Source organism: Ursus arctos, unplaced genomic scaffold, assembly GCF_023065955.2.
Source record: "Ursus arctos isolate Adak ecotype North America unplaced genomic scaffold, UrsArc2.0 scaffold_12, whole genome shotgun sequence".
NCBI classification, from domain to species: Eukaryota; Metazoa; Chordata; class Mammalia; order Carnivora; family Ursidae; genus Ursus; species Ursus arctos.
In genome coordinates, this window is record NW_026622786.1 from 64,605,363 (window position 1) to 64,630,543 (window position 25,181).

Here is a 25,181-nt window from a genome sequence, read left to right on the forward strand (position 1 = left end):
TGTTTGGAGAACAAAATTTCAAAGTATGATTTAAGAGGAAGAGCGGATGCAGTTAAAGGTAGAAGAGCCAGGAAGGATGTTACCATGGGAGTAAGAGAGTGACTGGGCCATGCCATATGTATAACTCCATGTTTTGCAGTGATCACTGGAGTTAAGAGGTCTAGGAAGTAAGAAGCCAGGTTGTTGGATGGGTTGTTTAAGTCTATGGTGAAGTAATCCATTGATGATGAGATTCAGAGTAGAGAGGAAGACAGTGAGTCAGTTGGCCAAAGCCTTAAATGAGGTAGGGAAACCAAGTTAAAAGATACCAGTGTTAAGGAAGAGGAGGCAGTAATTTTGTTGAAAGGTAAGAGCCTCAAAAGAATAGAGTATGTATGTATGTATGTATGTAAAGTAGACTCCACACCCAGCATAGAGCCCAATATGGGGTTTGAACTCATAACGCTGAGGTCAAGACCTGAGCTGAGATCATGAGTCGCATGCTTAACTGACTGAGCCACCCAGGCCCCCCCCCCCCCTTTTTAAAATTCAAGTTAATTGACATATAGTATAGTATTGGTTTCAGGAGTAGAATCTAGTGATTCATCACTTAGATATAATACCCAGTATTCATCCCAAGAAGTACCCTCCTTAATGCCCATCACCCATTGTTTTGTTTTTATTTTTTGTTTTGTTTTTAAAGCAAAAGGTTGAGTAGCATAATGTGGACACGCTGCAGAGGTAATCAAAGAGGATTTTAATCCCATTTCTGGACCCTGAGATAGGCTGGATGTTAAAACTGGACTATTTGAGAGTGCTGTAAGGGAGGTAAGAGTTTGAGTTTCATTTAAAGCAGGGTAAGGTAACATTCTGAGAAAAGACATGTCTGACTTTCTCTTTAGGAGAGGACCAGGTGTTATTTCATGTTGGGAGATGGAGGGAACGTTCTCAGAAGAGGCTGAGGAAAAAGTAACTTGCTTACTTTTTTCTTTCTCTCTGTACTAGAGGATAAACTCCTTGAAAGCAGGGACTGTGTATCACTGTGCCTAGCTCAGTCTTTGGGAAGTAGTATGTTGTCAATAAATGTTGAATAAGTGGATTTATCCTCACAGCAATATTTGAGAACTTACTGCAAGAAGGAATTTCATTAATAATCATTCAACTAGTATTTATTGAGGGTTTCCATATGTAGATACTGTGCTAGGTATTGGGGATATGGTGGTAAACAAGATAGGTATAGGCTTCTGCACTCATGGAGCTCATCTTATAATGAGGGACACACACACACACACACACACACACACACACACACACCACCCAAAAAACAAAACAAAACAAAACCCCCCACACAGACAAAATTAAAACAAGTTGTATTAAGGTCTCTGAAGGAACAAGCAAGGCTGAGGTAGAAAATAAAAGAGGACCTACTTTATGATGATCCAAAAGTCTTGGAGTGGGTAACATTTAAGTTAAGTCCTAAAGAAAATGAAGATACCAACTATGCTTTTCAGGAAGAGAGAATGACACCTGCAAAGGCTGTGAGTTGGGACAGAATTTGCTCTTTTGGAAGAACTGAAATATCAAAGTGAAGTTAGTGGCCCTAAGTGAGGCTTGAGAGGTGAGCAGAGGCTGGATCATGCAGGGATACCAAGCCATGGCAAAGAGTTTGGATTTTATTTTTTGTCCAATGAGAAGGCATTGAGGGTTTTAAACAGGTGAATATTATTGTCCTGATTTATATTTTTATAGGACTACTCTACAGTCCATATGGAGAAGCAAGAATAAGAGCAGAGAGGGTAGATAAAAGTTTATTACAATAGTAAAGACAAGATACAGACTGAGATATGGAGAGAGGTGGATAAGTTCAAAGTATGTTTTGGAATTAGAGTTGATAGGACTTGCTGATGGATTGAAAACAGAGTGAGGGGTAGGCAGACTCAGGTATTTGGCTTGTGCAGCTTAGGTGGGGGAGGAATGGGTTTTTAGAGAAAAAAATATAAGTCTGTCAGATGTTTGGGAGATATCCAAGTGGAGGTGTTAATATAAAAGTTTGGAGCTCAGAGAAGGGGTCTGAAATAAAGATATCAGTTTGATATCAGCGTAAGTGTGGTATTGAATAATGGGAATTGATGTGATCATTGGGTTAGTGTAGGAAAAGTATCTGAGAGGTGAGGTTGTTAATGTCCTCTGTAAAAGGTAAAGTGCTATACAAATGAGGTAGTTATTTTGTTTGATTTCTTCCTTATTTGAATTTTTATAAATCCATATATTATTAACACTTAAAGATAATGCTTCTTCCAGTGATCTCTCTTTATTTTGGGCTGTCTAGACTGGCATGTATAGGGCTTACTGTCTTCTGATGAGAGACCAGAGCTACTCTTTGTATTCATCCTTTGTCACTCTGCCACTTAGATTTTTGATCAGGTTGAACTGGATTTAACAAAAGCTGGTTCATTATTGGTCTGAGCTGCTGATATGGTCTGTTTTTCAGTAGGATACAGCTATGTCATCTTTTGAAGTCCTTTTGTCTACTTAAAGTAACTTTACCTTTCATTTCTGATAATCTCCAAAGCAAATACATTCTTAGATCTAGATTTTGAAAGCTTTCTTTACAATACTGTTCTTGGAGTATTCCTAGGTTTTTGCCTGCTATGTTACCAATTTATAATGGTTTGTTATGGGACAAACGTGAGATGTTAGCATGTTTGCAGAGTGGAACATTGCAACTTTACTTTAAGTAGAATATAAGCTGTTTTGGGGGCAGGAGCCCTGCATGATTTTTGTAACCCCAGATACGTAAACGTATTGCTCTGTCCCTAGAGGGCATCTAGTACATGTTTATTAAATTATTAAATGAGTTGTGACTCCTAGAGCTGAGGGTTAATACTGTGCATTCTCTAAGTGAAGTGCCCAGATGGCTGCTTGTATTTCCTTGAGCTCCTTCTCGTCAGCTTTAAAGGTGAGGACTGCTCACATGACTTGCTTTTCTGCATCCTCTACTCAGCTTAAGGGTTGTTTTCCTTTCTAAAGTTTCATTATTATTGACATTCTTTTGAGTCTTCAGACATCTTAAGATTGCTGTTTCCTTTGTCAGTTTGGATTGCTCCTTTTTATTTTTGCATTCTTGTCTTCTGTTTACTATTCGTTTTTATCCTGTTTTCCTTTGTATTGTGAAATACACAAGTCTGTTTAAGACATCACAAGACTGTCAGAAGGCTTTAGTCTCCTATTTTGCAAGCCATTCACATTAAGTAAACGTATGTGTATAAATGCATAGGCTCTTCTGGTTGTGTTCCTTTGTTACTTTGGCCTTTGGAGCTGCTGTTCCATTATTAAAGGAGTTGGTGGTTGTGGTTGTGATGGAGTAATTTAAAGTATGTCAGGGCTAATTCCCCTTCTGGTTCCTTGGTTCTCTTGAAAATGGAGTATTAGAAGGCTGCATTCTAAGTAGCTGAAGTTTTGTGTGTTAATATGTCAAAAATACTTGTATGGCAAATTACCTGGAATTGTGTGCATTATGACGTTTATCTTTTTTTATAACGCTTATTTTTTTTTTATGTCTACTAGTACTGAATTATTACTCATTTTCTTAAATTTTTAGAGAGAGCAAAACCGAAAAAGATTTTGGGTGGTTTATTTGGAAAAATAAAATCTATTCCATTGTCTCCTTTTCATTGCCTAGACTTCTGTATCTGCTTGCCTTTATACGCAGTATTCTTCCTGTCTGGATTGCTACCTCTCTACTTCGTAATGGTCTTCAACACCACCTTTTCATGGGAAGTTGCAAAAAGTACTACATCGAGGTGCCATATACCCTTTACCCAGTTGTCCCTAATTGTAATACCTCATGTAACTATAGTACAATAGCAAAACCAGGAAATTGACATTGGCACAATTCACAGGCCTTATTCAAATGTCATCAGTTTTATAGATATTTGTGTGTGTGTGTGTGTGTATGCAATTCTATGCATATGTGGTTTTATCAGGATTCATGTAACTAACAACAATTAAGATAAATGTTCCATCACAAAGATTTTTCATGTTACTCCTTTACATTCATATCCACTCCCCTCTTCATTTTATTAATTTATACACTGGTTATTCTTTATCATGTTATTCACTGGTTATTCTTTATCATGTTATTCACTGGTTATTCTTTATCGTATGACCTTATGATTAACAGAAAAAAGATAAGCGTCATGTTTTACAGGTTGTCTCTTTACTTTTACCTTTTTTCCCCACATTGTACTATAACCATTTACGATAAGCTTAACCCTAAAGTTTCAGTTCCTGTTGTGCACTTATAGAATCATAGTCTCTCGAAGTCCTGTGATGTAGCATCCACCCCCCACAAAACCCCCAAAAATGAAACTAAAAATTCCATACGAAGCAATATTTAATTATTGCTCACATTATAGGTTCCCTAGTAATCAGCTATGGTTCTACTCCATGATTCTTTTTCATTTTAGGATCCAGACTGAAGGAGCACCCCCTATTTATGACATACTGTTCTCATGGTAGAGAGAAAAGAGCAAGAGTTAGTGGAAACACACAATAGCTCTTAAAACTTCTACTTGGAACAGGAAGTTTCTCCTATTTCACTGGCCAAAGTTAAGGCACATGGCCAAGCCAACTAATAGAGTTGTACTTGCCACAGAGAGGCACTACAAGTCACATGCCAACCGGCAGAGATGTTAATACTTTGATAAGAAGAGAATAAATGATTGAGAATTATAGCAGCCTCCCTTAGGATGGTATACTGTGCAGTGCTTTTGTAATAACTTTTTTCTTACTGAAGTTTATTATACTTCAAATGATTTTTTCTTAATGAAAATAGCAGCTCCTTTTTTTTTTTTTTTCTTTGTCACATTCCTTAGGATATCGGTTCAAGCCAGAATCACAGTGGCTTGGACAAGAGAGAGTTTATCTTCCTTAAGTAATAGGGAGATGCCATATCATGGCATCTTCATGATAGTGTCCGGGACGCAGGCCCTTTTTCTCATGTCTTTCTTTTATTCTCAACCATGTTTTCCACCTCTCAGTCTGGACGGCTGCTCCATATTCTCCTATCGTATCTGCATTCTGGCAAACTGGAAGAAGGGCTAGGAAGTAGAAGGCATTCCGTGTAAGTGCATAAACCTGGAGTTGCACACATTATTTCCTTTCTTATTCCATTGAGGAGAACTGGGAATATAAGAGAGGTTAGCTTTAGCTAGGTGTCCTCATGTCCAGGTAAAGTTTAGGGGTACTGTTCCTAAAGAAAGAAGAGAAGAAAGGATATTAGGAAACAAGTAGCCATCTCTTTATTTTAATTAATGTAATTCATACAAGACCTATGAAAAATAGATGTTACTAACTTTATAGATAAGGAGACAGTCTTTTTATTTTATTTTTTAAAATTTATTTGAGAGAGAGAGAAAGAGCACGAACAGGGGGAAGGGCAGAGGGACAAGCAGACTCCCTGCTGAGTGGAGGCTCCGTGCGGCCCAAGGTGGGGCTTTATTCCAGGACCCTGAGATCATGACCTGAGCCAAGTCAGGCGCTTAGCCAACCGAGCCACCCAGGTGCCCCATGGAGACAGGCTTTTTAAAGAAGTCAAATAAGTTGTTCAAGATCATCTAAGAAGTAGTGGAATGGACTTTGAATCTAGGCCTATCTGATACCAAAACTAGAGTTTTTTTTTTTACAAAACTGTATTTGCTTTCTAATATCTATTATTTATAAGCACTTAACATTTTTTCAGAGTAGTAATAAATAGCTACTGACTCTTTAGAGGGAATTCTTACATTTATGAGTATTTTATTTTATGGCAGCTAGAGTTTATTTTATAGCTGGTCAGTAAATAATTGCTTTTAAATAATAATAATGTTAGAACTTTAAAAGGTCAGATTTTTATTTTGACACCTTTAGGTTTTTTTGTTTCTTTGTTTTGTTTGTTTTTAGTTTTTGATGTAATGTTCCATGATTCATTATTTGCATATAACACCCAGTGCACCATGCAATACGTGCCCTCCTTAATACCCATCACCGGCCTATCTCAGTCCCCCACCCCTCTCCCCTCTGAAGCCCTCAGTTTGTTTCCCAGAGTCCATAGTCTCTCATGGTTCATTCCCCCTTCTGTTTACCCCCCCTCATTCTTCCCTTCCTTCTCCTATTGATCTCCCTGCTATTTCTTATGTTCCATAAATGAGTGAAACCATATGATCATTGTCTTTCTCTCCTTGACTTATTTCACTTAGCATAATCTCCTCCAGTCCCGTCCATGTTGCTGCAAATGTTGGGTAATCGTTCTTTCTGATGGCTGAGTAATATTCCATTGTATATGTGGACCACATCTTCTTAATCCAGTCATCTGTTGAAGGGCATCTCGGCTCCTTCCACAATTTGGCTATTGTGGACAATGCTGCTGTGAACATCGGGGTGCATATGGCCCTTCACTACGTGTGTATCTTTGGGGTAAATACTCAGTAGTACAATTGCTGGGTCATAGGGTAGCTCAATTTTTAACTTTTTAAGGGACCTCCACACTGTTTTCCAAAGTGGCTGTACCAACTTGCATTCCCACCAACAGTGTAAGAGGGATCCTCTTTCTCCACATCCTCTCCAACATTTGTTGTTTCTTGCCTTGCCAGGTTTTGCCATTCTAACTGGCGTAAGGTGGTATCTCAGTGTGGTTTTGATTTGAATTTCCCTGATGGCTAATGACTGAACATTTTTTCATGTGTCTGTTAGCCATTTGTATGTCTTCATTGGAAAAGTGTCTGTTCATATCTTCTGCCCATTTTTTGATTTGATGATTTGTTTCTCTTATATTGAGTTTGAGAAGTTCTTTGTAGATCTTGGATACCAGTCTTTTATCTGTAGTGTCATTTGCAAATATATTCTCCCATTCCGTGGGCTGCCTCTTAGTTTTTTTGACTGTTTCCTTGGCTGTGCAGAAGCTTTTTATCTTGATGAAGTCCCACAAGTTCATTTTTTCTTTTGTTTCTCTTGTCTTTGGAGATGTGTCATGAAAAATGTTGCTGTGTCCGATGTCAAAGAGGTTGCAGCCTATGTTCTCCTCTATGATTTTGATGGATTCCTGTCTCACATTGAGGTCTTTCACCCATTTGGAGTTTATTTTTGTGTATGGTGTGAGAGAGTGGTCAAGTTTCATTCTTTTGCATATAGCTTGACACCTTTAGTTTAAAAGTTCTCCTTTAGAAATTAATTTAGATGCTAAAAATTCATAGGCAGTTTCAAATACTGATTTCAAATTAGGGGATTTTTACACTTTTCCTCAAATTGAAAATAGCTTTATTGTTTTATTTTAATTATAAAAATAGGAGATGCTTGGGGTGCCTGAGTGACTCAGATGGTTAAGCATCTGCCTTCAGCTCAAGTCATGATCCCCAGGTCCTGGGATCAAGCCCCACTGGTCCCGGGTCCCTGCTCCCAGCTCAGCAGGGAGTCTGCTTCTCCTTCTCCCTCTGCCTAACCCCCTGCTTGTGCTGTCTCTGACTCTCTCAAATGAATAAATAAAATCTTTAAAAAAATAGGAAATGCTTCTTATAAAAAATTTTCAGAGAATACAGAATAGTATAATGAAGAATGTAAAAATAATTTATAATCCCATTATTCAGAGATAATCACTATTACCATTTTAGCTATGCCTTTCAAATTTTTTTCTCTGCATTCATTGTGTGTTGTGTATCTGTGATTTCTTTTTGATCTAAAATGATTGTATTTCAGGAAAAATTTTTTTTTACTGAGACAAGCCGAAAACACTTTGTTTTTTGGTTTTTTGCTTGATGAGTGAATTGGCAATTTGGATGGCTTTTTCCATTCTCACTTAGCTGTATCGTATTAGTATACTAATCAGCACAGGGTGTACTTTAGAACACTTTAGTGAGCTAATGCCTTCTCAAATGTGTTTATGTAGTAACCAATGAGTCTGTATTGTGAGGATTAATAAAGTACAGTTTGGAGCTCAGAATTCTCCCCTCCCCCAGCTCCTAAAAATTCAACTGAATTATCTTTAAAAATTAATTCTTCATTATTAATGGTGTTTGTTTTATTTGCTTCCTCTAGCAAAATATCTTCACCCTTATCTGTAAGTAGGATGGGTATGTAATTTTTCACTCAACCTGGACATTTTTGAGGATGAAAGGGATACTTATAAATATTTAAAATTCTGGAAGTTTTTTGAAATATATTTTTTTGGCCATCAAAATGATTTCATTACATTGGTAAATCAATATAATAGTTCTAGTCAAACACGATTTCCAAAAATAAAATTCACTAAAACATTTGTACTATAACAAAATTAAGTCTTTTTATTGATTATCACAATATTAAAAACACATACAGAATAATTATTTTTGGTATCTTTTTTTCTATTAGTTTCTTAGCCATTCCTGTCTCTAATATTGTATCATTAATACTTTTCTGGACAGTGTATTTTTCAGTATAGTTTAACTAATTTAAAATTTTTCATGAAATTGTCTGTTGTAGTTTTCAGAGTTACATATTATGGTTTGTAGTTGGCTTATTTTCTGTAACCAGTAACATTTTTAATTGCTAATACACTCTGTTTGTTGTGATGTACCTGGTTAGCTCAGGAAAAAATTTGCTAAATGGAGAATATTCTTAATTCTTATTTTTTTGTTACTGAAAATTATAAATTTGTCAGCCCCAATATTTTTACAGTTTTTTTTTTTTGCCTCTGTTAAGGCAAATATTTTTGACAAATATTTTGACAAGTATTTTTATAAGACAAATCTTGTCATAAAAGTTGTCCCTATTTATGATTATTTTACATTTTCCACTAAATTTAGATGCTGTAAAATTGTAGGCTTTCTGTAATTTCTTTTCATTCCAGTACCAGTGTCAAATACTTCTTCCACTGCCTCACAAGGTAGCTGTCTGAAGTTGCTTGTGTCTGAGGATACTTTTCAGTGAGTCTTCTGCATGCTGTTCTTGAAAAGAAGGTGTGATATTGTATCTGTGGTGAATCAGGAAAAGAAAGATGGAATTATCACTAGTTCTCTTTCAGATTTCATCACTTGTTCAAGTGGATAAAGCACTTACACTACTATGATACCTTGGCCAGAAGTTAGATGTCTGTGGTAGAGGTATACTAAATCCATTGTGGTTTATTTTAATGTATTTTAATATAGTGACTAGTAATAATAGTTCATTTAAGGAAATGCAGAATCTGAGACAAATGCTAAACTAAATGGTATGCTGGGACAACAGATTGTAAATTAAGACTGTCCTGAGCAAACCAGGGCATGTGGAAAACAGCATGGTATTGTGAAAAGAGCATGGAACTTGGAATGGTATAGACCTGCATTTAACTCTGGGCTTTGCCATTTAACAGCTTGGATAAATAACCTCTCTGAGACTAGGTATGTTAGGGTTTTCCAGAGAAACAGGACCAACAGGATAGACACACACACACATTCACATACACTGATCGATTGACTGATTTTAAGGAATTGGCTTATGTGGGTACTGGCAAGTCCTAAATCTGTAGGGCAGGCCAGCAGGCTGGGGACCCAGGGAAGAGTTGATGTTGCTTCTGAATCTAAAGGCTTTCTGGAGGCAAAATTCCTTCTTTCTCAGGGTACTTCAGTCTTTTCTCTTAAGGCCTTCAACCGATTGGACGAGGCCCACCCAATTACTTTACTCCAAGTCTACTGATATAAATGCTAATGACATTAAAAAAAATACCTTTAGAGTAACATCTAGATGGGTGTTTGACCAAACAACTGGGTTAGCCTAGCCAAATTGACACATACAATTAACCTTCACGTTAGGTTTCCTCATTTGCAAACTGGAATGATACTATGTGGCTCACAAGGATACTATGGCTCACACTAAGTTTCTTCATTTGCAAACTGGAATGATAATATGTGGCTCACAAGGATTATTAGCATAATATGTTCTCACAGTTGGCACTCGATGAATGTTGATTTCTTTTTTCTTTCCTTTTCTTTTCTTTTCTTTCCTTTTCTTTTCTTTTCTTTTCTTTCTTTCTGAAGATTTTATTTATTTGGGGTGCCTGGATGGCTCAGTCGGTTAAGCAGCTGCCTTCAGCCCAGGTCGTGATCCCAGGGTGCTGGGATCAAGCTCTGCGTGGGGCTCCTTGCTCAGCAGGAGCGTGCTTCTCCCTCTCCCTCTGCTTGCCACTCCCCCTGCTTGTTCTCTCTCTCTCTCTCTCTCTCTCCCAAATAGATAAATAAAATCTTTAAAAATATATATTTTATTTATCTATTTGAGAGAGAGAGAGAGAGAGAGAGAGAGAGCCTGAGCGTGGGGGGGGGGGTGCAGAGAGGGAGAGAGAGAAGCAGAACCCCGGTGAGCAGGGAGCCTGATGCAGGGCTCAATCCCAGGATCCTGAAATCATGACCTAAGCCAAAGGCAGATGCTTAACCGACTGAGCCACCCAGGTGTCCTGAATGTTGATTTCTTAATCCAGTTTTATACCCGTTAAGGCGATAGGCCCAACCTTGATGCTTTAAGATTTTTTTCCTGTTTATCTTTGTATTTCTATCTAAGCGTCTCTTGCCCCCTCATCTACTTAAGTCCTGTCAAATCTATCTTACAAACATTTATTCAGACCATACCCTTCTTTTCTGCCATTGCCTGTGTTCAGGTCCTCTATTGGGCCCATTAAAATTATTTCCTAAGTAGCCTTCTACTTTCCATCTTATTTTCCCTCTTCACAAGTAACCACCTAGACCTAATACTATGTTAATAACTCCTGAATCTGTCCCCTTTGTCCATTCTCATTTTCATTACTTTTGCCTGGCACCTGAATCCCTTCTTAAGTTGTCTTCTACAAAACATCAAAATCTTATCTCCAATTCTGTCACCATTCAGAACTCCTCATTATTCTTTTCAAACATAACTGAGCTTTCTGTTGATTGCCTGTTTTGTGCATGCTCTTACCTCCATATAGAATCACCTTCTCCCCTTCCCCTCCAGACTTCAAATTCCTGCACTGATGTCATTTCCATGAAGCCTTCTTGGACTCCCTTCCTGGTTCTAGAACACTCTTACACATTTATGTCCAGGTGAACTTGAACCCTCAGTCATTGATACTATACTCCTAAGCTACATTTCAGGTGAGATAGTAAATCTGTTTATTAGCTGACCAGAGAACCTTTTGAACTATGGTATGAATTGAATGGCACTCCTTGCCTACAAGCTTTTCAGGTCTGACGATATAAATATCATCTTTTTGTATATCAGTTTATGTATTTACTTGATTATTTTATCAAAATGGTTTTTGAATTCTATTCATAGGGACTTTGGACATTTAGGTAGAAGATGAATGCTGAAGGCTTTGGGCCTTTCAGCTGTCTTTAATCAAAGCATTTCACCCCTAATTTGTAACATGTTGGGTTTCTTGGTAAAATTTTCCATGAGGAAAAGAAGTTTTGGTATCGAAAATAATTTTAAAATTCTTGTGTTGTTTTGTCTGCTTGATTCTTAATAATCCATATGGCTGCCTTTATTCACTTTCCCTTCCCCCTCAAAAGAAACTAAACCAAACTTTTCAAAATCAAGGATATTTTACTCTTACTCATCTTTGTTTCTCAGTTATCTGTTGAAAGAATGCAAATACACTAATACAGATTATTGAATAGCATTTAATGTCTAATTACTTATTTATTTTAGTTATCAAGTGGGAATCCTGTTTATGAGAAATACTACAGACAGGTAAGATTTTTGTTTGTTTGTTGTCCTAGATTGAACATAAAAATGCTTTCAACTCTTGATGGTATATTTGCAGATTACCAGCTATCTGAACACATTTGATGTGTCTTGTTTTCAATTTCTTGTGCTCTAACCTCCTACTTTGAGTGCTTAATGCTTTTGACAAACTGTCAGAAAAATGAAGGAAAGAGATAATTATGCCCAAATATTTAATTGTCTTAAATGTCTATTTATCCATATAATGTATACCATTAGATGTTATAAAATCCATGTAACATTAGATATATTAATCTAGATATAAATATCCAAATTAATTTTAAGCCAAATAGAAATGACTTATCTGTTGTTTTTAAGACTTACTAAAGTTTAGGGGCACCTGGGGGGCTCAGTTTGTTAAGTGGCTGACTCCTGATTTCGTCTCAGGTCATAATCTCAGGACTGTGGGATCAAGCTCTCCCCCCCACCTCGTGGGGCTTCGTGCTCAGAGTGGAGTCTGCTTGTCCCTCTTCCTCCCGCTGTGCACCTCCCCCCTTGCGGTCTTTCTCTTGCACGCATGCTCGCTCTCTCAAATAAATAAAATCTTATAAAGAAAGACTTTTTAAGTTTAATTTTCACAAAGTTAAAACTATGATTCTCATACGAATATGAAACGAACATGTGTCAAGAATTTTATTTACCTCAATTAATTACTGGAAGAACCAGTAAGATGTGAAAATAAGAATATGAGTTGTAGAGATTTATATTCTCCACCAGACAAAATTCATTTATTGGTATGGACAGGGATCATTGCATTGCTATCAGTTTTCTGTAATTTAACTTCTACATAGTGTAAAAGAGCCTAGTCAATAGAAAGTCAATCAGGGGTGCATACATCAAATCTCTTAAGGGTGTAGACAGTCTCATTTGCCCATTTCCAAATACTGGATCATTTTCCTAACAATCTCCTCACCTGTGATTATGATCACAGAAAAGGCTATAATTTGGCCTGGCTATTTACATAATTACAGCAAGTTTATTAATGAACCAGTATAAGTCTCCTTGGGTATGACTTGCAAATCTCCAGACATACACTTACTATTTAACAACTTCTGAGCCTGGAGAATTAATTTCTACCTGAAATTTCTAAAGAATTTGGATTGTACTTTTTAAAGCCTTTGCTATTTTTCCTCTATCTTGAGACTAGGAACCAAACCTTGAAATTCTTTCTCCCATATTTCATCTGCAGTCCATATGAATTTGAATGAATTTATCTCATCTTGAGGTTTTTCCATATCTGCTAAAGTTCCTAGCCTGCTAAGTGAGCTTGCTTTACTATCTCTGAGACAGGAACCTTATAAACCAGGTTGCAGGCCAGTTTTCTTAGGAGGGCTTTCTAGACATTGTCTCTGCATAAGTCAGTCCTTTTTCCTTAATTGTGGCTTTTTCTTTCTGAATAAAAGATAACTATTCTCAGATAGACCTTATTTTGTGCAATTTATTTACTCAACTGTATCCTGATAAAAAGGAGAAAAAATATTTAACCTGTTAATAACTATATTGCCAAAAAAATAAGGACATTCCATTGAAAGATTTGTTTTGAGTTCTGAAGGGTCAGTGAAAATCAGATACCATTGAAAGCTATTTCATTCAGTTTATAAAAGCAGAGCCTACTAAATTGAGGGTAACATAAGGAGAAAAAAGAAAGGTCTTTTCTACATATCCGTTAAAAAACAGGATATTAAAAATAATACCAATAGTATTCCAAGTTAATAACCATAATTAAATATTCCTCAATAGTTCATTCAGTCCTGTGTAATTAATTCTTCTTCCCCTGAATCTTGGGTCAGGAGTCTGCTTTCATGAAATAAAACTACTTCTAGACTGCATAGTCCCAGATACTCTGACATAGTTCACTGGTATAGTCTGAGAGTTGTCTAAAGTGATGTCAGCTCAGAAGTCATTATCCAAAAGTCTATGTTTTGAAGTGTTAATAATTCGGATTATATGGGATAGTTTTTTCCAATAGGCTCTGAAACTTTCTTTCTTTGTCATTGATGAAGACACAGATTCTAGCCTGTAGCTTATGGCAGAGCCTTTGGGCAAGTGTCAGAGTACAACAGAAGCTCCTGTACATGACAGAGACTAAATGGCTGTGTTTAATTTATTATAGTAACCAAAAGAATGGAAGATAGTAAAATTGGAATATGATACATAAATATTTCATGAGAGTTTGATCAGTGTTTCCTTTGATGGTCTCTCTGTTTAGGTCATGCTAGGGATAGATGTCCCCCCACCCCAACCCACCCAGTCAGGGAGTAGGCAAAGAAGAAGGAGTTTTGGAGATTTTTAGAGGCAGGTTTCTCAACCCTTTTTGTACTTCCTTGTTACCCCAAATTTGGATTGGGCAATTTTTTTCTTTTTTGCTGAGTGCCTGATTTATCCCATGTTCCAGCACTTAAAAGAAAGGATTTCTCTTTTGCGTCTTTGCTGGGATTGGCCTGCCTGGAATGCTTTGTGTATGTTTACAACAAACTTAATCTTTTAACTAAACTGGAAAAACAGCTAGCTCATAAATATCTTTGAATCATGTTACTTTTCCCATGACTTTAAAAAAATTTACTTTTCACTTTTATAAACAGAATTTTACTTTAGGAAATCTTTACAGAAGTGAGAATAATTATTTTGAGCTGTTTTTCTGTTTTAAAGGAAAGTCCCTATCAATTAAAATGATGTGTTTCTGTTAATATGCTTTAGGAACTTAAGAATTTTAAAAATGTTTCCTTAAGTTTATTATGGAATCACTGCTGGTTTTAGAGCTGAAACTGCTTTGATTTTTTTTTTAAGTGTTGCCATTTCTAAGAATAAGTATAAAAACAAAAGTTAATGATTTAAAGATGTTTGAAAAAAACAGAAAACATATACAGCTATTCCCATTTGTCAAAAGACGTCTCCAGGAAATGCTGCCCTTTTCTCCTGTTACTATTACGTTTATTACAATTTGAATGGTACATATAGAAGACTTGGAGTCAGAAGATAAATGTTAATGGTGTGACTCCACTAATTTACTTCTCTGAGCTTCGGTTTTCCCATTTGTATAATGGGTATGATAAAAAAAACTTTGTAAATTGCCAGTCCTTTAGAGATCATACTCTACTCTCGTGGCTCTCCATATATTTCTTAGCTTTTGTTAGTCAAAGGATTCCTGTTCCCTTTTTGAAAAAGCCAGTTCCCAAGTCACAGGGAGGAAGGCAGATAAAATGATGATAATTTTGTCTTTGTGGTTGTCGGCAACTTATGGTTTGTATCTTTTCAGGTTGATACAGGCAATACTGGAAGGGTATTGGCTTCTGATGCTGCTGTTTTCCTGAAAAGATCAGGGCTTCCAGACTTGATACTTGGAAAGGTAGTATTTGTTCATTTTAACTAGATTATAATGAATATTTATTTAGTAGTATAAATAAATTGGATGCAAATTTAGAAAGATACCATCAAGAAACTTAGAATTGAATCATTGAAGCAGTTGCAGTAATGTAATGGAGGGAATTTGTGGTACAGTGATTTACCCTTTTGAAAAGTAAGGTGTTTTTCAGATTTTTAGAAAACCAATTACTTTTTAGTGGGATGAAATGAGGAAGTGATAGTACATTTGGGTATTGTGGGGAGAAACAGTGCAGACTGGGAACCTTGCCACCCACTCAGAGGGTTGGCTCTATCTCTGCTTCCTCTATTATAACTGTCTCTAACTGTGTTTAATTTGTGGTGAATAGAGTTGGGGATGAGAAGCTTAGAAAAGAGCTCAAAGAAGTGGAAAGTCCCTCTCCTGGCTAAATCTCCTGGTGAATCCTTATACACGATATTGATATTAGTTATTATAAATTAATAATTTAATTGTTCACAAATAAACATGAACTATTTCAACCTGTCCATAAGGAAGAATATCATCTTAATTTGGATCTAAAATCAAGATAGTAGGTCGTAGTAGAAGGAGCATTGGATTTGGAGTTAGAACCTGGGTTAATGAAAAAGACATTAGACTTGGAAGTTAGAACCTGGGTTTCACTTCTTTCTTTGATGCCTTGAGTGTTCTTAAGTATCTCACTGGGCCTTAGTATCTTTGTGTAGGGTTGCACTAAATGACCTTTAAGGTTTCTTCTCACTTTTAATTCTATGATTCTTAAATCTGAGGACCAAAGAGAATGAAGTTGTAAATTACAGGGGGATTTAATTTGAGATGATTTTTGTTTAAAATATAAATTAACTTTTTTTTTTTTCTGAATTTCAGATTTGGGATTTAGCTGACACAAATGGCAAAGGAATCCTGAACAAACAAGTAAGATTCAGAGATTCATATGAAAAATTTTTTGAGTGAATAAAAAATAACCAGGATTTTTTTCTAATTTTAAACTAGGAATTGGTTTTTTACCAACATTAAGGTTTTGCAAGGGCAAGTGTTATAACAATATATTTGAAAATATTTCCAGTTCAGTAGACATTAAAGTAACTGATTCCCAAAGGTTAGTGTTCATTTGGTGACATTGTTCTCTTGGAATGTCTTAGTCTATTGGGGCTTCTCTAACACGATAACACAGACTGGATGGCTTATAAATAGCAGAAATTTATTGCTCACAGTTCTGGAGGCTGGGAGTACGAGATCAGGCTGCCAGCATGTTTGGGTGAGGAGTCTTCTTGGTCGCAGACTTCTTGTATCCTTACAAGGCAGAAGGGGCGAGGGATCTTTCTGGACCCTCCTTTTTAAAGCGCTTATCCCATTCATGAGGGCCCCACCCTGATGCTTTAAGCACTTTTCAAAGTCTCTGCTTCCTAATACAATTACCTTTGGAGGTTAGGATGCAACATAATTCAGTTTTTTACTTGTGCAGTATACTTACTTGTGAGTATTCTGGTCTAGGTCTTAAACTTTTGGCATATCAACTAAAGAATGAATTACAGGCCATAAGTAAACCCTAGACTAGAAATATATGAAAGTGATTATGGGTATTGGACACCATCAGTGTACTTTGAAATTCAGCTTATTGGGGATGAATTTCAGAGTTCCACAGGATTGAATTCAGAGCTTGCTGCATGCTGATACATTGGCTGAGCACTGCTACTCAAAGTTAATTCCCCCATATTGGATAGCTGAAGAAGCGTCATACTCAGAAAAGGGATGGGAAATTTAGATGAGAGGGTCAGAATATCCAGTCTCTTAATTAAGATTCCAGGGTTAGATTGTATCCCCATTGGAGCCCCTGGGACCGGAGGGCTAGTTGGTCCATTGGAGACATAGGAAAACTAACTTAATATGGGCAGCCAGGGTACTGTGCGCTCAGTCAGCAAATATTTATTGAATACCTATTTTGAGTGAGGCTTTGGAAGTGCAGAGGTGAACATGACAGATGTAGTCCGTCTTCATGAGTTTATAGTATAATACTTTTTTTTTTTTTTTTTAAGATTTTATTTATTTAGTTGAGAGAGCGAGAAAGAGCATGGACAGAGTGAGAAGCAGGTTCCCTGCCGGCAGGGATGTGGGGCTCGAGCCCAGGACCCTGAGATCATGACCTGAGTCGAAGGCAGATGCTTAACCGACTGAGCCACCCCGACACCCCAGTATAATAAATTCTTCACTGATATTCCTGGACTTTGGATGTTGAGTTTGGGTTGTCTTTGTTAAATCCAGGTGGCTGGATTTGTGGGTCTGCAGTTAAACTTTGTAGATCCAAATTAAGATGAAGAAAAAGATTTTTGAGTTAACATGAAGAAAAGGAAAGAAACCAATATTTATTGAGTTTCTATGTGCCAAAAATGACAGTAGGTGTTTTCTTTCTATAGTATGGTTTTTATTTTGTTCCTCATAATACGTGGCAAGGTATTAGAAAAATTTTGCAGAAAAATTTTATTTAACTTACCCATGGCTTCACAACTCTTAAGTAGAAGAACTGGAATTTAATGCAGGACTATTTCACTTCAGAGCTTGTCCATACTATGGGGGTGGACCCGATTACCTAAGAGTAATTGACTCTCATAGAATGAGAAAGGAAAGAGGGTTGTTGTTGGAGTACTTAGAATAATGGTGTTTATTTATTTTTAATTATTTGAGAGAGAGAGAGAGAGAGAGAGAGAGCAAGCACATAAAGGGGGACGGGGAGAGGGAGAAGCAGATTCCCCACTGAGCAGGGAGCCTGAGGCGAAGGGCTCAATCTCAGGACCCCTGGATCATGACCTGAGCTGAAGGCAGATGCTTAACCAACTGAGCCACGTAGGCATCTCAGAATACTAGCATTTTAAGGTTGAAGGAGGCATTGACTCAGAGAGGAGACTTGAAAGGTCAGAGGAAAAGTAGGAGAGTTTTATGAAGCTATGCTGGTGGAGGTGAGTTTCTGGAAGTTATCATACTGTCCAGACTGCCAAAAGAACAAGCAGGATGAGGTGGGGTTTTTTGTGTTTTGTTTTGTTTTTTTGAGGCTATTGTATTTGGTAGCTAAGAGGTTATTTGTGATATAGGCAGTGGTTTCTCTAGCTAATGGTGGGAGTTGAAGTCAGATTATATAAAATCTTGTGGAATGAATGAAAAGGAAAGAGGAGATCTTGAAATACAATCTTTTTCAAGAAAATTTCTGAGTGAAGGCAAGGTATTATATAAAGCAGACAAACCTGCAAGGTTCTAAGAATGGGTTAGTAATTGGGTAAGAAGGGTATAGGTAGAAAGTTTGAGAAAAGTGGTGAAGGGTTGATTACATCAGCAACTATACTAAGTTGTAAGTGATTATAACTAGAGTAAAAGCATTTGTTATGTCTATTCCTAGACCTGACTTTAACTCAGAACAGCTGAAGACCAGTTGCTTGAGAATCTCTGCATTTATTTATTAAATTTGGACTGAGACTTCAAATGCCAAAAATCCCAAGGACCTTTGGGAGAGACTTACAAGTATTTTGAAGAGAGGCAGTTATGTAATTGTTTTAGATGCTGCGCGGTAGCTCTGTATTCTCTGTAGCTTTCCTGGAATAGCAGTGGTTGAGTCACGTGAATGATTGGCCCAGTTTCAAAATTTATCATCTTAAATCCAGAGATGACTTTTGATAACATTCAGTTGTTATTTTCTTGTAGGCTTTTTTCTGGACTCTCTTTCCTCACTTAAATGATAAAAGCCATTTTTAACATCATTAAATATTCTTTGAAGCGTGTATTAATTTTGTATAATTTCCACTATCTGTATGTATCATAGTTTATTTAAGTGTTTTCCCATTTATATTAATACTTTTTTTTCTATTTATAATAATGTTAGGAACATATTTGTACATAGATATCTTCTTAATTTTAAAGCAAGTATTTTCAGGCAAATGTGCTGTTACATTTGTTGCTTCATAAAGATCTTGAAGTAATTATGAATTGTTTTATATTTTCACATTCTAAGTGTGTGGGTGGGTGGATGGATGGATAGATAGATAGATAGATAGATAGATAATGCACTTAACTTCATGCTTCTCTTTTTCAGGAATTTTTTGTTGCTTTGCGTCTTGTGGCATGTGCCCAGAATGGATTGGAGGTTTCACTGAGTAGTTTGAACCTGGCCGTCCCTCCACCAAGATTTGTAAGAAATGATCTCAAATTTAAATTGTATTTAATTTAAAAAATGATACTGTGTGATTTAAAAATTAAAATTGCCATATTAAAAAAATTCCCCTAGTCCCTATCACTCAGCTACCTTGATTTTATTTCTTAATGGCTATTGCTGTTTCTAGTTTCTTGTATGTCCTTCCAGAATTATTATATGTGTATATAAAACATAAATATCTACTTCCACATTTTACATTGATAGTAGTGTACAATTAATAAACACAATTCTATACCTTTTTAAATATGTTTTAGAAATCTTTACATAAAAGCATCTTTATTCTTTTTTATAGCTGTATACTATTTCCTTGCTTCTATTTACATAAAATTTTTAAAGTTTTTATTTAAATTCTAGTTAATTAGCATACAGTGTAATACTAGTTTCAGGTGTACAATATAGTGAGTGATTTAGTATTTCCATACAACACCCAGTGCTCATCATAGCAAGTGCGTTCCTTAATCCCCATCACCTGTTTAACCTATCCCCCCAGACCTCCCCTCTACCATAGTTTAACTTCCTATTGAAAGGTTTTTAGCTTGTTTCTAATCTTTTATTATTAAAAAAATGCTCCAATGAATAATAACCTTGGATATATGTCATTTTGCATGTGCAGAAATATATTTATATGTGCATATTTTCCGAAGTGGAATTGCTGTTTCAGAAGTTTGTTCATTTGTGCAATTTTCATATATAATATCAACTTGTCTTCCTTAGTGGTTGTACTCATTCACAATCCTGCCATCAATTGGTTGAGTGCACTTTTGCTAACATACTGTTGTTAAACTTTTGGATCCTTGTCAATTTGAGAGGTGACAGATGGAATGTTAAGTGTAGTTTTAGTTTGCCCATTTGGTTTTATAGAGTGAGTTTGAGTAGTTTCTGTCATGCTTATGAGCCATTTACATTACCTTTATGTGAATGTCTGTTTAAAGCTTTTGCCCATTTTTCTTAGGTTACTGGTCTTTTTTTTTTTTTTTAATTGAATTCTAGAGGCTACACTCACACATATACACGTACACACACACACACACACACACACACACACACCTCTATATATTTTTTCCCCCAGTTTGTCATTTGTCTTTTGACATTGTGGTGATTTTTTTTCATAAGGAGGTCATTGTTCTTTATGTAAATGAGTTAATAGGATTTAATTTTTTTTCACATTTATGTTAGTCTTGATATCAAGTATGAGTATGGATTCAAATTTATGTTTTCTCAAGATGGCTTCTTCATAGAAGAATTATTGAATAACCAGTCTTTTCCTTACTGATTTGAAATGCCACCTGTCATGTATTTTGGTTTCTTTTTGGATTTTTCTGTTCTTTTTGATCTATTTATTCATATGCTCATCTCATATTATTTTAATTATCATATTTGGTAGTTTGTTTTTACATCTGATAGGGCTAGTCCTCCCTACCCTATCTCCCTTTTCAGAAGTTTAATGGCTCTTACTTTTTTTGGTTTGTTTGTTTTAGATTTTATTTATTTGAGAGAGAGAGAGAGAGCATGAGCAAGGGAGAGGGTTAGAGGGAGAGGGAGAAGCTTATTCCCTGCTGAGCAGGGAGCCCAACACAGGGCTCCATCCCAGGACCCTGAGATCATGACCCAAGCCAAAGGCAGACACTTAACAGAATGAGCCACCCAGGTGCTGTGGCTCTTAACTTGTTTTTAAATTCAGTATTTTAAAAGTGTTTAGTCTGAGTATTATGAATTCAACTTCAGTTTTGAGAATTTCTGCATTTGTAAGTTTAGGCATGGAATCAGAGGGTTAATTTAGGGATTTGTTGCCTAACTATATTATTATAAAAATGTTTCAAATATATCCATCTGTCTCTACAAGCAGATAAATATAACAACTTGGGTATGCTGTTAATAGGTTCATGTACTTGTAACTTAAGAAATCTTAAGTTGGGTTCTTGTCCCAGTTTGCTTTCCTTAAATAGTGTTGGGAAAAAGTCATCAGTTAACAGGGCCACAAATATTTTTGTTACACTGAGATATCTTTATCATGATATCAGTTGTAATAAGATTTTTTCTGTAACACTTAAATGTTTCAGTTAGTGCTCGAATACCATTTATGCAGCTCTGATAACTCCATTTTTGTTTCATTTGTATTTAGATGAAGTGAAATAGAGTCAACATAGAATAGTGTCCTGTGTGCTTTGAGTTCCAAATTTTGTATGAATATATTTAAATCCAAAGACCACTTTTTCTTTGTTTATTGATGTGAGATTTTCAACTCCTCATATGCTTTATTTTCCTTTTTAGCATGATACCAGTAGTCCTTTGCTAATCAGTGGAACTCCTGTGACTGAGCTGCCGTGGGCTGTAAAAGTAAGTAAACTTCATAACTACTTTTTCCTTACCACTGCTTTGTTTCCTACCCACATAATTCTCTTCCCCTATTTCCAAAATCTGTTGTAATCTGCATGAGACTTTCATTTTTACTGTAGGGGAAATACTGGTACTAGAAATCTTTTGAGAGATCTTAACTGTTCTGTCAATCATTTTGTGACAATTAGTACAGCTTAATCTCATTTCTGTTATAGTATAAACTAAAAATGGTGATGTCATAATCCTATTTTATGAATAGGTAGTTTACCCCACTGGTGTTATTTCCTGTTGAAAATTCTGGTTAACTAGATAATTCTCTTTATGGCTCTAAAACAATTTCGTATGAAATTTTTTTCTGAAGTAGATGTTTTGCATTGTATCTATTTGGAGACATTATACTAGTTATACTATCTTATCAGGTTTTTTAAATTGTAATTTTTAAATAATACTAGAATATAACAGATCAAATGACCTTTAATAAATATGTACAGTTTTGTCAGAAAGTCATTTGGTTTGTATGTCTATGTATGCTTGTGTGTTCTTAACTAATTCTAAGAAGTATAGGAATCTGGCTATAACTGGGCAAATCACGAAAGATTTTTTTTTTTAAGATTTATTTATTTTAGAGAGCGAGAGCACACATCCAAGTGGGGGAGGGGCAGAGGGAGAGAATCTCAAGCAGACTCCCCCACTGAGTGTGGAGCCCAACTTGGGCTTCGACATGGGGCTCAATCTCAAAACCTTGAGATCATGATCTGAGCCAAAATCAAGAGTCTTTGACTCTTAACCAATGGAGCCACCCAGGTGCTCCACGAACAATAGTTTTTTTATCTTATACAGATAACTTCCCAGGATTTTAGGGAATGTCCTGTTACCGATAAGAAAAGGATGTCTTGCTTTGGGAAAAATGGGGGAAACTTGATATTTATTCCTATGGTGGTTATTTTCTTTTTAAAATCTGAGTTTGAAATGTGACTAATACCATGTTGAGAAAGTGATAGAATGTCACTAATTAGCTTGTGTGTTCTCACGAAAGTTATTTCCTTGCTACGGATTTAAGTGAGAGGGTTTGACTAGATGCCCCTTTCAAAACCCTTCCTATCACCAAAATCTTTTGATTAACCTAACAGTAGAAAAGCAAACATAATGTTCAGTTACAAAAAGGATGGAAGGGTTACTGGACTCTTGAGTAACTTTTAAGTTGTTTTTATAATAATATTTTTTGATGAAAGCAAAAGGTTTTTTTAATAATTTTTAAGAATATGTTGCCTGTTCTTTGAGGATTTGATTTTTATAACTGCAGTTAAATGCTTATCATCACTATTTAACTTGTGATCTTTTTTATATTATAGTCTGAAGATAAGGCCAAATATGATGCAATCTTTGATAGTTTAAGCCCAGTGAATGGATTTCTCTCTGGTGATAAAGTGAAACCAGTGTTGCTCAACTCTAAGTTACCTGTGGATATCCTTGGAAGAGTAAGATATTATTAAATTCTAAATGTAATTTTTATGTATCTTACTTTTATATCTACCAGGAACATTTATAGCTCATTGTTAAAAATACTTAAATCTTACTTTGAAATTATACTCTTACAGAATTTTTCGTGTTCTGATTTAATATATAAAATTATTGCCAGTTAATTTTATTTGATATTCCCTCTAAAATATGAGTGCTTGAAATTAGTTACATATGTAAGCCCTTTGAGTAGGTCCTTTTTTCTTTGTCCTGTATGCTCTTACTTCCCAGTTCCTTGATTTAGTTTCTGGAGACCATCAGTATTTTGAATCTGCTACCTACTTCGTAGCTGTATCATGGGGCCTTGCCATAAGGAATAGTTTCATCTCTGAAATCATTAGTTCTACTGTCTAAATAGAACTTCCCATCTCTCTCGATCTCTTTTTCATAAGTACTTGGAAGACTAACTCTTTGACTTCACAAGACCTTTAAGTTTCAGAGTCCTTCACTTTATCCATTTTTCAAATTTATTTTTTTCCTCACCCATCTCGGTCCACAGTTTCATGTTGGTATCTGTAGCTCCCTTTGCCATGTTTTTAACTTTTCTCCTGACCTGATGAAAATCCAGGTTTGTGTTAAGCTAATTATGTGCCTTCTCTGTGGTTGCAGAGAGTCTACTACTGAGAGTAGAACTGAGAGTCTAATAAGATTGGTATCATCATAATTTCATGATCACCAGCTTCAGCTGGGCTTTCCCTACTCCTGGGCTGTTTCCATACTGATTTCTATGCCACTTTGTATTTCAAACCTCATCTACTCTCTCTACCTTATCTACTCCAGCCATTTCTTTAATCTCTTGCTTGGTCAGAATACATAGGGTGAAATCCTATCTGCACCATTGCTTGGGTGTGTGACCTTGGGTGAAATTCTGTAATAATATAATATTTTATGGTTTAGATGAAACTTTCCCCCCATTTATGTATTTGGTGTTCATAGGTAGCACATGAAATGAAAGAGCATTAATCTTTGTCAATTCTTTTCTTTTTAAGGTTTGGGAGTTGAGTGATATTGATCATGATGGAATGCTTGACAGAGATGAGTTTGCAGTTGTAAGTAACCTAATGCTGTTAAATTCTTAAACATCTTAATGGTTTTCTCAAGCGAGAATTTCCCTGTTTATTTTATCCTCGGAGGAAAACTGTATTTCCTTAAGATTGTTGGTACGAGTATTTTTATCTAGAATGTACAGGTAGTCAATAAGTATTTTTAAACAAATGGATAATAGAAAATGTATGTTCTTACCATCTTCATTTTATTTGACTTTAAGGTATATAGGATTATCTGCTTTGGATAATGTACTGTAAAGATGCTGAGTGGTATTGATCCTTTGTAACCAGGATCCCATCTTAACCAGGCATCTCATGTCAGTACCTCCTTGTGCTATGGAATAATTTTACTTCAGATATACCCCCAGATTTTCACATTTGTTTTTTTTAAAGGAAAACATGGATAGCACTGTAGTTTCACTTCATTTGTAGAGTCAGAGAAAGTTTTGACATCTTATCTGAAGACAGGTCATCTTTGGAAATTGGAAGTTAATTCCAAATAGAGTTGTATTCATCTCTTCCCTAAAGGTTAGATACAACTCTGCTGTGAGCTCACAAATAGTAAATCTCTAATCCCCCTTTTAATCTCTTACTTGGAAATTAGTCTGTTCAGATTTTCTGTCTTTATTTTGCTAAGAAATTATCTATTTCTTTGACTTTTCAAACTCATGACAGATTTGCATTATTCTTTTAATCTCTTCTGGGGTTGTGGTTGTGCTACTTTCTCATTCCAGATCTTATGTATTTTGCTCCCTCTCATCTTTTGTTTAATTGAATTTTATCTAGTTTATAAATCTTTTAAAAGAGCCGTCTTTTGGAGGTAGTTATCCTTTCTATTATGTTTTGACTTTTTCATTCTTTTCAGCTTTTATCTTCATTCCTTCTTCCTAGTTTCATTTGCCTTTTTTAAAAAAAAACTTTTGAAAATGAGTACTAAGTCCCTTTATTTTTTATCATCTTTAATATTGAAAAAATTAAAAGTAAATATTTTTTCTTGAGTACA

General features: G+C 35.8%; 1 protein-coding gene across 7 annotated transcripts in view; it reads left to right on the forward strand.

The window, feature by feature from the left end:
* The window catches only part of EPS15 (epidermal growth factor receptor pathway substrate 15), a 134,455-nt gene that overhangs the window by 21,436 nt on the left and 87,838 nt on the right, over positions 1-25,181 (forward strand). For 5 of the 7 annotated variants that reach the window (XM_044383881.3, XM_044383883.3, XM_026498122.4 and 2 more), the window contains exons 2-8: positions 11,647-11,688; positions 14,978-15,067; positions 15,947-15,994; positions 19,158-19,253; positions 21,549-21,614; positions 22,967-23,092; positions 24,122-24,181. In XM_044383881.3, coding sequence (XP_044239816.1) covers positions 11,647-11,688; positions 14,978-15,067; positions 15,947-15,994; positions 19,158-19,253; positions 21,549-21,614; positions 22,967-23,092; positions 24,122-24,181 — 528 coding nt within the window. Of the gene's footprint in view, positions 1-8,054; positions 8,072-8,839; positions 8,916-9,013; positions 9,093-11,071; positions 11,091-11,646; positions 11,689-14,977; positions 15,068-15,946; positions 15,995-19,157; positions 19,254-21,548; positions 21,615-22,966; positions 23,093-24,121; positions 24,182-25,181 lie in introns of those variants that run through there. The other 2 variants (XM_048220640.2, XM_057310808.1) reach the window with 2 other exon arrangements.